The sequence below is a fragment of the Clupea harengus genome, chromosome 9, assembly GCF_900700415.2.
Source record: "Clupea harengus chromosome 9, Ch_v2.0.2, whole genome shotgun sequence".
Taxonomy (NCBI): domain Eukaryota; kingdom Metazoa; phylum Chordata; class Actinopteri; order Clupeiformes; family Clupeidae; genus Clupea; species Clupea harengus.
In genome coordinates this window covers 816583-829538 of record NC_045160.1, presented here as the reverse complement: position 1 = coordinate 829538, position 12956 = coordinate 816583, and the positions used below count along the sequence as shown (strand labels likewise).

Genomic DNA, 12956 nt, shown 5'->3' with positions numbered 1-12956 from the left:
TAGCATTGCTGCGTGCACACTGGATGTAACTATTCAGAGTGACCCCCCATGTGTCACTGCAGCAGTGGGCGGAGCCGTGTTACACTAATGTCTATAAGACCTTGTGCAACTTACAAGGCCTCCAAGCTGAGCATAAACGGTTGAATGATTGTGTAGAGCAGTGATTCTCAAAGGCTGTTTATGCATATTGTTGTAAAATTTCTTTGTATTCTTTGTTAGATGAATAATTGCTCTGGATTTAAGGTTTGGTAATTGAAGCATTCTGTGATGGACCTTAATTTAACAATACTTCCAGTCTGAGTTTGAAAGTTGAGGTTCCACATTTCACTTGAAACACCAAATATAAATGCCAAATGTTTCATGACTCGTTCTAATCTAATTTTAAATAGAAATGAGTTTGATATTTAAAAGAAACTCTCCGTACAAATCAGATTTCCTCTCATCTCAAGACCCCCCTTGCAGCTCCCTGAGGCCCCTTGTGGGCCCCGGCCCCCCTGATGAGAACCACTGCTGTGGATCATGTACTGTACGTTTCTGCTTCAGTGTTGTAGGGCTAGTATGACTGCAGCGTCCATGTTTTTTCGATGTACCTTTTTTTGTCATTTCCACAACTCCACCCATGAAATTGTCCTTGTTCCAGTGAAGCAGTCGCCGTCCCCCTGTCTCATCCACAATATCAAAGCAGCCAAGAGGAGCGATGTGGGCAGTGTATCACACCTGCTTCACTATCCTTTGAAACTTGATATGGCAATATAGCCTAGAGTCAACTACAGGGATTTCTTTGTTCACCAGTGCCAAACACATATGCCCCCCTCGCCCTCATGACAGAACCAAGCATGTCTAAAATGATGAACCTGGGTTCCTTCTAGTAGATAAAAGTCATGTATTGCTGTAGTTAGATGTTTTTAGTTCAGTAGGCCTATCACTGGGCCATTGATATGGCCCCAGCCCCCAGCCACCATTAAAAGTTTTATGTTTTTAGAAGACTATAAAGTTGCATATTTTATTGCTTTTAATTTTTATATTATATCAGAGTTCCTGAGAGACGAGTCAGTCTAAGGAACTCGTTGAGAGATCGTAATTGGTAATGTGCACAATACACAGCAAGTCTTCACTGAGTCACCTTGCAAATGCCTGTGGGATAGTAATGGGACACTCATTAACGTGAACAAAAATATTACAGGCTAATAGAGGAAATTACAAGGTTAGGAGATAAATAGACCTATTCTTAGATTAATTTGTGTCAAACACCCAGGGTAGCTACCCCACTGAGGGCTACTTGTCAAGGTAGGCTAATTGGACTGCTGACAATCTACATGTAGTAATAGAGCCAAGCAATGATTGATATTTTATAAATAAAATACATGTGTAGAAATATAGAGAAATCTTGCGGTCATGTAGGATAATGTACCACGGATTAGACGCAGCGTCGATGTGTGTAAAACTACATTTCCTATAAGTATGCAGGCGCATGTATCGCGGGCCGGATTATGATTGGTTTCTGGAAAACACGTGTATGAATGTAGCCAGTCCGAAGGATTTGCAGTCGGAAGTTAGATGGTTCCAGGAAATGCGCTGTGAACGGCATGTATGTGAATGTCATAACAGACGGAGCAGTCACTGTAGCTCCCAACCAAACTTTTAAGCGGTACGCTTATCGTTTTATAGGGAAGCTCAAAGTCCTATACTGAAACTAAATAGCTGTCTCCCTAACGTTACTATAATGCTTTCGAGTAATTTACTACGTAGTGTTTTCCCTGTTTCTTCTGAATGGGTATTTAGCTGCATAAAATGTGGGTCCAGACGGTATTGCCAGAAACCATTCAAAAAGCTAACGATAAGCGATGCGTTATCCACTAAAGCGTTGGGATCTAACATCAGAATACAGGTAGGATTTGTTGGTTCCCATGCATTTTGTCCAGATGGTACTCGATAAAATCTTGATGTTGATAACAAGAAGTGGAGAGTAAAACGGTTGATTTGAAACGTTAACTTACCCCATTGTTAGGGTTGGGTCCGTTCTGTCCGATCACAGAAAGAACATCTCTTTCTCCACGTGAATGATGGCTCCTCCCTGCAACCTCTCCAAGTAGTGGCCAGCCACGATCTAAATGACAGGTGATGTCAGTCTCCTACATGGCTACTCTGATATAATTGGTTTTGTATCATGCACAACTGTTGTTAGAATCATATCCAGTTTCTTCTCTAGTGTTGTAGTGTGTACTGATGTGTTGTGAAAATCTACCATATGCTTGACTTCAAGAGGTCTGACATTTGGAAGTGCCATTGATGTCTCAGGAAGCCTGGAGAAGAGTCCAAGTGGAAAACAGAACGTAGAGCTCCATGCAAAACAAATACAAGTGACTGGAAAATGTGATCCCACTGTGAGTTTTCTCTTCCAGAAGTGTAACCTTTGCTGACCAATCCACCAATCTATGTTGACCTATTTCAGAATCTACAAACCCACACATTCAAGTTGGGTTTCTTTTGCAACAGGCACTTTATTATGACACACTCAGAAGGAACTGAATCTGACATGGTAGGAACGGGAAAGGGCATCATTTACGCTGACAGTTACATTTACAGTGGACAGATACATTCTCTAACAAAAAACACACTGACGATATGATGAACAATGCACATACACTCTACTGAACGATAACGACTAGATGAACCCCCAATACACCACACAGTCCCCGGCAACGCATGTGCCCATGACAAAGTTGAGGAAACCGACATTGTCATCAAGCCCACCCTAGAGGAGGCTGTCCCGGCTGATGAGGCTGGACCACTAGAAGTTCCTCGCCACTCCCTTCGTAGTCTGCCTGACGCACTCGGTGTCTCATGCCGCGGAAGCCCAGCACATGTTCGACCAGCTGTGTTTCGATCAGCCTACCATCAGGTTTTGGGGTGCACTCAGGCGGCTGTTCTTGAAGTCCAGCTCCTCCTGCATTGCAGAGTCGAGGGTTTGGGTACCCACGCTGGGCTCACCTCCAGGGTGAGGGCAACTTGGACCACCCTCTCTTCCGCCGACCACTCATTGATTTTAAGCTGCCATCTGCACTGGTGTGATGGTAAGTTTCTGGCGACTCTTCCCTGTCGCCATCGGCCCCTGCTCAGATGCCCCTGGCCTCATGGGGTTCTTGGTCCAAGGTTCAGCCACATCTGTCGGCAGCTCTGGGCTAGAATACCATTGTGATCGGCCCCAGGTCTTGGCGGAGCGCCAGCGTTGGCGATCCTGCAATCCTTTGGCGGTCCAACCCAGCCATCAAGCGGGGGACTCTGGCTCCATCAGCAGTCTGATCTTAGCAGGCGCTGAGCATGGACACGGCATTGCATGCATTGCAGCCTCGATCTCCTGCAGTGTCATTGTCATTGTCAGTGTCATTCCCCATCCCACCTCTGACACCAATGTGGCAAGCTGGGTTTCTATGGCAACAGGCCTTTGATTATGGCACACACAGCCAGGAAATTACACACAAGAGGAACCGAACTTGACATGGTAGGAAGGGAAAGGGCATTCACACTGACAGTTACTTTCATGGTGGTGATACATTCACTAACCAAGAAACTAACACAGGCATCAATGACACAGACGATATGATGAACAATGCACATACACTCTACTAGACACTAAAAATGGAATAAAACTGAACAATAACGACTAGATGACCACACACTCCATCGCCTGCAAGGCATGCAGGGAACCCCCAACACTCAGTATTCTTTTTTCACAGGAATTCCCCTTTAAGATCAAGGAACGCCATTCTCTGGAGTACATCCGTCAGTTTCCCCATCTGCGTTGCCGGACAAATGTCTTCAGTGCCTTGCTGAGGGTCCGTAGTGAAGCCACTTCTGCTATTCAATCATTTTTCAAGGTATTGCCCCATTCCTTGTGTCTGTCTTCACCATTGCTAGTATATAGTGAGTTGGCCCGAATTTACTCAAAGAGACTGGTGGCTTTTTGAATTTCAGGATAACGGGTTCATACAGATCCACACACCAGTCATCACGTCCAATGACTGTGAAGGAGCAGGGGAGTTGTTCCAGGTGGAGGTATGTCCTCTTCCCTTTGGCTTGCACACAAGATCACAGGGCCTAACTATAAAACCTCACCTTTTAATCAGAAAGGGGTTTCAATGTAAATAATAACAATTAAACAAATCAGGTAAATCATAAATAGTGCTTAGGTGGTATCATGCAAAGCTGAGAATAATTTGCCAGCATATACACTTTGCATAAAATGTGTCTTTCTTCTACTAGCCTTTGTGACCAATACCACTGGAGTTCAAACAGTATCACTTTGCATATTTTACATAGTTTATCACCCTTGAGATTTGGACAAATGTGTTTCCTTGATGTAGAAATCCAAATGCAATGCATTGTATTATTGCTAAAGCTCATGTCCTTCATTGGTTAAAACACACTGAGGTTATGTGCGGAACACAACCTCACTCATGCTAGTCTCACAAAACCAGATGTGACTTTGTGCACTTACATGGTGAGAGTTCACAGTCAGGAAACAAGACCAGTTGTAGAAATTGAGGACTAGAGGAATAAAGAAAATGGACACCAACAGCCCTCCAGCTTTTCTTCAGAGATCTCCTCCAACTTCTGCATTTCCTGTGACTTTCAAACCTCCTTTGAGTGCTGCTCTGAATGAGGCATTGGATTGGTTTATACATTTTAAATGCAATTAGGGTTGTAATTGTTTCCACTTCAATTTCAATACTCCCCACCGACATTTAGGCCACATTTGACCTTGGTTGCCTCCAGATGTTATATATTAATATATATGTCTGGCTACACAGCACTGAGATCATGCATAATCTCTTTGTAATACCTATGTACGATGACTTGGGTTTAATGGTTAACTCATTCTGTCCACATCAAAAGTGGGTTTAATCCTCCTCGTGTTTTTGTACCAGCTGTTAGGAATTTCTCCATGTGACAATGCCACTTGTGTAGTTACTGTCAACATTGTTAAGAATTGGCAACCTTCCTGTTTAATCTTCAGCCCGCAAGTAGGGATAAACAGCAGGATGAGCGGGACCCACACTACTTCTCTGTCCCCACCTACCTGACAGTCTCCGGCCAGCTTCACCTTGAGGTCATGGCAGGGTGAGTTGTGACAGCGTTTTGTCAGAGTAAGGCAGCTCTCACAAAGTCGTTTTTGCCGGGGTTTGAGGGTGCACGCCCCCATCTCACAAATCTCAAATGTTTGAACAAATGTATCCGATGAGGCTGAAAAGTTTTGTTGCCCCAGGCAAATTGAGATTGTGTGATTGAGAAGCATTGAGTAAACCAAACCTACTAATGCCGGTTTACTAGAGAGAAGAGCTGAAACATTTCCCTCAAAACAGGCCTATGCAATTAGCTGAGGTGTACACATCTGGACAATACTTATTCTTGAAGTTTTGCAATTACCTTTATTAGGTCATAATCACAGCATTTAAATAATGAATAAGTGAACGCCTGTGTTGCGTTTGTACAACATTTAGCTAATTCCATCACAGATATTATGCATGAGGAAGCAATCTACATGATTTAAAACCCCCTGTGAATTCTGTTTTTAAAGTCTCAATATAAATTCATATGTAGCCAGCTAGCTAGTGAGTTGGATTAGTAGAGTTACAGAAAGATTAATTTGTGAAATGATTTAATAACTGTATCTTCTTTGTGTTCTAATCTTTTGTTACCAAAGCGGTATGAGTCATGAAAAACTCCGGAACATTGTATAAATACCACAGAGATCATTTAAGGTCATGAACTTGGCTGAGCGCAACAATAGACATTCAAGTGTGACAAGGGTCAGCCATTGTCATCTTGTGCTGAGGAAAGAACAAGTTTTGTCTTGTGCACTGGCTAGACTTAACATGAGCCTTGTTTAAATAATCTTCACGATAGCCCCTCTGAAGCGAACCTGTCACTGTTGTAGGGCCTTCCCTGCAGTGTACACTTTTGGGCCGACCTTCAGGGCCGAGAACTCCCAGAGCAGGCGACACTTGGCTGAGTTCTACATGGTGGAGGCCGAGATCTCATTCACCGAGTCCCTAGAGGATGTGATGACAGTAAGGCTCAGATTCATTTTGACACTGTGACACTATAGTCTACCAGCCTGAACTTCAGTGGGAGTATAACAGATAGCAAAGGGGCTCAATGGAATATGTATGCCATTGTACATATAAATGTCGAGCATTTAAGAATCAAATATATTGTCTTTTTTATACATTTAACATTTATAACATATTTCATGGAATATAATATATGTAAGTATGGAATATAGTAGCAACTTCTTTATATATATATATATATATATATGATGTCTGGGAACTGCAAACTATCACATGTGTCCTCCTTATCAGGTAATGGAGCATCTCTTCAAAGCCAGCACTGAGCACGTCCTTACCCACTGTGCAGAAGATGTGGAATTATTTCACAAGTTTGTGGCACCTGGACACAGGGTAAGGAAATGTAATGTATAATACAATAATTATTTAAATCAAAGTATGTTCATGTTACACTTACACAAACCAATTCACATAGATTTGCTCAACTTCATGTATAGTGTGGTAGTATAGTACTAGCACTCTTGGAGAATTGAACCCAATGACCTCAACTTCAGCTAGTGTCATGTGCTTTCATCTGAACTGAAGGACTCAAAGGTTTCACTTGTAGTATCTTAATCTGCTTGAGTGGGTTGTGGTGGACTGTAAATCGCACATGTTCAAAGTGTCTCTCCTGCTTAGGGGCAAGTGGATCTCATGCTGAGTAGAAAGTTTAATGTGTAAGTATGTCCTGCAGAGCTACCTCAAAGCAGGTTCTCCATAACCGGTTAATCTTTCCCACCTCTATCATTAGATGGTTATTATAATATTATGTGTCATTTTACCCTTAGGATTTCCTACACAGAGGCCATAGACATTCTAAACCGCAGTTCCCAGATATTCACTTTTCCAACCAAGGTGAGCAACGTGGGCTGTAAGCTCCTTCATTTCAAAGGAGCTTTCGGGGGGTACTGCCTTTAATGTCTTTCTCTGTTTTTCCCTCTTGGACAAAGGAGGAATTTGAAGTCAATGATTATGCCTGTCTGTCTCCATTTCTCAGTGGGGTTGTGACCTGCAGACAGAACATGAGAAGTACCTGGTGAAACATTGTGGCAACATCCCAGTCTTTGTCACAGATTACCCCTATGATCTCAAGCCTTTTTACGCCAGAGACAACCAGGATCACCCACGACACACTGTGAGGCTCTTGTTACACATACACACCGAATCTTTCTTTATCTTGTACAAATCCTAAGCAAATGCAGACTGTACAGAGGTTCATGATCAAATTTGATCAATTTGGAAACGTAAGCTTTTCAAAGATGACTTTTTCAACAGATATTCCATTACATGGCAATAGTGATATTTGTAAGGGTCCAATAAGCAAGTCCAATGGTCATTAAAGGGATAGTGTTGGGCAGCAGTGGTCAAAAGACTATAATAACAAAAACAAATCAGTATTGATTAGTCGTGCTCAGTCACTTGTATTCATTCCTTGGGTAGTGCCTAACTTGTGAATAGTGGTAATAGTGAGCTTAGCACACATGCAGGAATTAGAGTTCAGAAGAGGTCAACGTAGACGATCAGTACATGTCAACTGTAGGCACTGGGCAGAATTGGTATTCCTCCATGCATTCCTAGAATAGTAGACTCCATAAAAAAACCTAAAAGGCTACAGCATGTGGATATTTTTTTAGGGTTTTTCTAAACGAAAACAGCAGAGTCATTTTAAAGGCATATTGACAAACCATGTCTGGACATTAAGTCAGAGCATGGCTGCGTTGTCTCCAAACACAACGCTGGAAAGTTTCTGAGTGGAACCCCCTCAGTGAAAAGTTCTAAGGTTGTAAAGAACCCAGTGGAAGGCCAGATTCATTTGGACATGAGGATTCCACCTCTAGAAAAATCACATTTGGGAGATTCATTTGGGCAGGTCTACACCATGAACCCCTACTGATAAATCCCTTTTCTTCCCCGAAGAGCCCATTTAGGCCAAAGTGTTTTAAAGTAGGGAACCCTCTCGATCTGAAGGACACTGTGAGTAGTTTGTAGTGGTCAGCAGTGGTCAGTACTGGTTGGGCTGTGCTCCCCAGGCTGCGGCGGTGGACCTGCTGGTGCCAGGGGTCGGGGAGCTGTGCGGAGGATCTCTGAGAGAAGAGAGACTGGAAATCCTCAGGAGCCGCATCATTCAGTAAGAGAACGTCTCTGTGAACTCTCACCAAACACCCAACTCCATTACCTCGACGCAGTTAAAGAAATACTACAGAGAAACCAAACTCTGTATCAGTCTGAGTTACCAGTATTTCCTGCTTTTTTCACACTGTTATAGATCACAGTTAAAATAACATAGCTGTGACGGATCAACAACTTCACTTTCCTCTAGGACCATAAATCTTGTAGAACAGTACAATATTGTCTGATACGGTCTGTGTAACATGTCAAGGATAGCAGACATTTTCTAAATGTATGTTTTGTGCTTGAGAATATCAGCAAAACAGAATGAATCTATATTTTTTTTATATTTCTGTGTATATTTCCGCAGGGCAGGGATGGAAGATGCATATGAATGGTGAGAACCCGATGGTTGGAATTCATTTTAAATATATTATGACTGCTGAAGTGGTACTTTGTGGTTGGGTTATCGTTCTTACTTCCCCACAAAAAAGCTCCCTACAGAATCTTTTGAAAGGCAAGAGATATGAGCGCAATATTAGACTACTATCAGCTCAATTAAATTTAGATCATACAATTTACATCTTTGAAAAATCTGAATTTGTTAGTTAATCAAGCGGATGAGTGCCATATTTAAAAAGAAAGACCAACAACTTCAGAGTTAGTCTCAGATAACCGTATCAGTTGCACCCCTGCTGTCATCAACAGTATTTTTTTAAGTTCCTTAATGAGGCACTATACACTTCACAAAGTAAATCAAATCTTCACTTATAGCAGTCCTAAAAAAAATCCTTCCTGTAATTTAAGAGGCGAATAGAGGAAATCATAACGTGTTCACACAGCCTTGAGAGACATTTTTACCCTCTGATAAATTGCTCAGTACTTCGTATATTACATAATCTTTTTTCAAGAACGTCTTGGCTCAACAGACAATACCAGATACATGGTAGATATTGTCTATCATCGCCCCCCTAAAGACTGGGCCTCTGGTAGATCTATATAAGTGTACTCGACACTTCAAAATACTGACCAAGGTTCAGCTACTTGCATACTACATACTCATTTATTGCTCCTAAATTTCCCTCGGGATTAATAAAGTATCCATCTATCTATCTATCTATCTAAACTACATTGAGGCTCAAACATTGAAGCATACTTTCTATTCTGAATTCGGGATTTTTTATTTTTACTAGAACATAACTTTGTTGTTTTAATGTTACAATGAGATAAGGTTATATTGTTTAAAAAAATGGCGTGACCTATTTGAACTCTTTTCTTATGGTACACTTTACCATGTCCCCTCAAAGTTCTGATTTTATCCACAATTATATTTCTCAGTGTTTTAAACATGTCATTTTTGTGGATTTGTAACACATTAAAACAAGCAAGTTCTACTCACCTGCACCTGTTTTGTAGAACTAAAATGAAAGGCAAGGGGGGAAAAAAATCAGTGTATCCTCAGAACCCCAGTGCATTTGACCTGAAAGTCTGATTACTAGCTCTGCACCTCCTCTTTCTGTTGTAGGTATCTCCAGCTGAGACAGTTTGGCTCCGTCCCCCATGGTGGCTTTGGGATGGGGTTTGAGCGGTACCTTCAGTGCATCTTGGGAGTGGACAATATCAAAGATGTGATCCCATTTGCTAGGTTTTCGCACTCCTGCCTTTTGTAATTTTCATGAAACGTATGTGTCTGTTAGTCATGGTCAGTGGTCTAAACTACAATTAATATATTTTTTTATAATAAAACCTCAACAGAAGTGATTTGATGTGGGTGTCACGGTTTATTAAGCAAACTATCATAAAGTAGCCATGGAATCTACATTTTGGGTTACATTCTGAGACATATTGTATCATCTATTGTAGCAGAAGTGTAATGGAGTGTGACTCGTTGCATTTGAGCATTTCTGCTTTATAACCGCTAGATGGCACTGGTTGATTTGTAACTTCTAGACACTTTCTCACGCAATTTTTAACGCACGATCACATAAAAAAGTGCATACAGGGATTAATTTAACATCATGTAATAGTTTATTGAAACAGCCGTTTATTAGTTTATATTAGTGATATGTTTATCGGTAGCTGGATCACAAGGCATATCCATTCTCCCGAGTGAGAAATTGATTGTGTAAAACCACACCGCTGTGATTAAATCAAAGTCGAAAGACAATATTCTTTAGACATTTAATTTTATGAAGATATATAGTTTGACGGTTCATTTCTTAAGCCTCTTCACACTTAAAGTTATTTTCAGTAACAGGGTCTTACGATGATGCGTATAGGCTTGCACATATAATAAAGAAGTGTAGTCCAGAGGGGATATTGTGGATAGCGGATAAAGTAGGCCTAAGTTTCTTTTACGCATCCCCTTGTACAACAAAGTAAGACAATACACAATTGTGTGTCTTCCTTAAACGCTCTTCATTGTTACTGTGTGTCAAGCTCACCCCGTTGCAGCGCATCTCTACACAGCCCGTCCCTTCAATTCAGTGGGCGTGGTGTGAATTGGAAAACAAACAGCAGACACCCTGCATTACTTCCTACATCTCCGTACTTCCCTGGCGGTCGCCGCTCGTTGGCTCCAAGTTAACCGTTTCTTGGTTATTTACCCTGGGCGAGAGAACAGGCTACAGAGTTCCTGTTTGTGGACTTCAAGAACACTTGGGACCGAAGGACCAATGGCATTTACCTCTGTCTGCCCGGCACGGCTTTTGCATTAGGGCACTGAATGGAGCGACAGACTGCACCAAAGTGCGCTCGACTCCGATAGTACTGCATGTATTGTGCGTACACGCACTAAATGGGACGGAGGATCTAGTGGGATACAACTGTGCAGCTGTGAATACTGTGTCCGGAATCTGGAGGAGCGGTTGCGACCATGAGCGGCGGCGAAATTATTTGCCAAGGATGGCTCAGAAAGTCACCACCAGAGAAGAAACTACGGAGATATGTAAGAAGTTATCTTGTTCATAATTGTGATCCTTGGTTTTTCACCTCGTTTTACAGACGCACCCGGGATTTATGTGTAAGGCAACTCCCTTTATTTAGTATTAAGTGCTCGGTTTAAATATTACATTAAGCTATTACAATAAGGAACCGTATACACAGTCTATATAATAACGAGATTTACGTCTTGTATTGCTCTTTAGGCAAAAAACGAACTCCATGTACCCTAGCAGGTGCGCCCTATAACGTCCCAACCTCCGCATCTCTCTCGCTCTGTCTCTCTCGCCTCCCTGTGTTCTTCAAACACCTATATGAAATCCTGACACATTATTGTGTTGGCTTTGTCTCTGATATATTATTAATAATATTTGATAATCTGGATTTAATTGTTACGAAGCTGTGCGCACAATGGGGTTTAACTACACTGTGGTGCCGCCGTCTGTCTCGCAATTCTGTTCAGGACAGCTGTCCATACAACTGTTACTGTCCACCTAAATATGTTCGACACTTCTTTTCCGCCTCCCTCATTTCAGGGTATCATAGATGCTAAGCCGACAGCAAGCTTCTCGCCTGTAAGGATTAGGCAGTCATCACGTTCACGTCGTAGTGTTTTGCATGCCCCGTGTAACCCTAACTGTGCGCCAACTTCTCTGGAGACCATCCCTCCTTCCGGTTTACCCAATGTCAGATAATGGAATTTTATAAAGAGCAAAAGGAAGGCTGCGAGAAGGGCTCGCATAAATACAGCTGGTCCATGTTTATCTACAGGCTTGCATTACAGGCCTCCTCCATCCACCAGGCCGACTTTGCCATGATGTCAGCTCTGGTTTGCGGCCGTGGGGTGAGATGGTTTGGGGAGGGGTTGAGGAAGGGGGTCATATCTCAATGTCTTCACATGAACACATGTTAGAGGTCCTCCTCTGTTGTCCTTCACTTGGGTGACTGTACACAGAAACTGCTTCCGCCCCCTCTCAGTCCTCAAAAAAAAGTAGAAAAGAAAAAAAAAAAGACTGGGCAGCTGTACCCAGGGCCAGATATCCCACTAAGAACAATGGTTGTGTGATCATCAAACAGGAGGGAAACAGCATAAAAAAAGAAAACAAGTCATAGATATGAAACTGACAGACAATCTCTGGGTCTATACTTATATTGCTGTTACCAACATCTTCAACCTTTAAGACTTTTTGAAAGAATACAGTCGTAATGTTAACAACAAGGCGCTCTTGCAAGAGGTTGGAAACCCAGTCCTCCGGTTCTCTTACTCCGTCAAAACAAACAGACAAACAAGCAAGCCACACAGCCAGCAGATAGCTACCGATTTAGCAAACACCGCGGTGGATAATGAACTGGGAACTCTGACGAAAGGCTGGATTGTTGAAGGGGGGACTAATCATCCCATCTTAAAATTCCTTCCACTTAAAACCCTGTAGCTGGCTGGGGTCACACAATGGAGGCCATTTAAGGCCCCAGTATTGCTGTCATCTGACATCCCTGACATTCTAATGTAGGGAGATATTTTAAGCAGTCGCTGGCCCAAGCATCTCAACACCAAGGTGTCTTTCTGGGACAGCTGCCACTGCATGATCTGATAGTAAGCGCTGGATCCCATCCCTGTGTCTGTATGTGCAGTGTGTATGAAATGCACAGTAAAGTACATAACAATGTATACGCGTTTACCAGAAATGAAGCAAAGGGAAAACCCTTGGAAATGTCCACTGATGATGCCATTTTGGAATCCTTGGGTGTAGTCAAAAATTGAAACAGTAGGTGGTTCTGTCAAACTGTCAAACTCGA

At 42.3% G+C, this 12956-nt stretch overlaps 2 protein-coding genes across 5 annotated transcripts in view; both read left to right on the top strand.

The window, feature by feature from the left end:
* Positions 1-1397: 1397 nt before the first annotated feature.
* nars2 (asparaginyl-tRNA synthetase 2, mitochondrial) lies at positions 1398-9980 on the top strand. Of its 2 annotated transcripts, XM_012830927.3 has the most exons (14): positions 1398-1888; positions 2009-2118; positions 2264-2384; positions 3738-3878; positions 3976-4056; positions 5018-5121; positions 5939-6071; positions 6366-6464; positions 6750-6787; positions 6899-6965; positions 7108-7245; positions 8141-8238; positions 8590-8616; positions 9745-9980. In XM_012830927.3, the coding sequence occupies exons 1-14, from the start codon at positions 1724-1726 to the stop codon at positions 9887-9889; spliced, it is 1467 nt and encodes a 488-aa protein (XP_012686381.1). In that variant the 5' UTR covers positions 1398-1723; the 3' UTR covers positions 9890-9980. The 2 variants fall into 2 exon arrangements, with proteins under 2 accessions (XP_012686381.1, XP_031428845.1); XM_031572985.2 differs by lacking the exon at positions 1398-1888 and having other exon boundaries at positions 2266-2384.
* A 99-nt stretch (positions 9981-10079) lies between these two features.
* The window catches only part of gab2 (GRB2-associated binding protein 2), a 49986-nt gene continuing 47109 nt past the window's right edge, over positions 10080-12956 (top strand). For all 3 annotated transcript variants that reach the window (XM_031572983.1, XM_031572984.1, XM_031572982.1), the window contains exon 1: positions 10080-11166. In XM_031572983.1, coding sequence (XP_031428843.1) covers positions 11095-11166 — 72 coding nt within the window. In that variant the 5' untranslated portion in view covers positions 10080-11094. The remainder of the gene's footprint in view (positions 11167-12956) is intronic.

Excerpts from the sequence above, each read along its gene's own strand:
- nars2 (XM_012830927.3), top strand. The coding sequence starts at position 1,724 with ATGCTTTCGAGTAATTTACTACGTAGTGTTTTCCCTGTTTCTTCTGAA. Across the intron at positions 2,385-3,737 it reads CTGGAAAATGTGATCCCACT|GAATTCCCCTTTAAGATCAA; the intron begins GTGAGTTTTCTC and ends CTTTTTTCACAG. Across the intron at positions 5,122-5,938 it reads CACCTTGAGGTCATGGCAGG|GGCCTTCCCTGCAGTGTACA; the intron begins GTGAGTTGTGAC and ends TCACTGTTGTAG.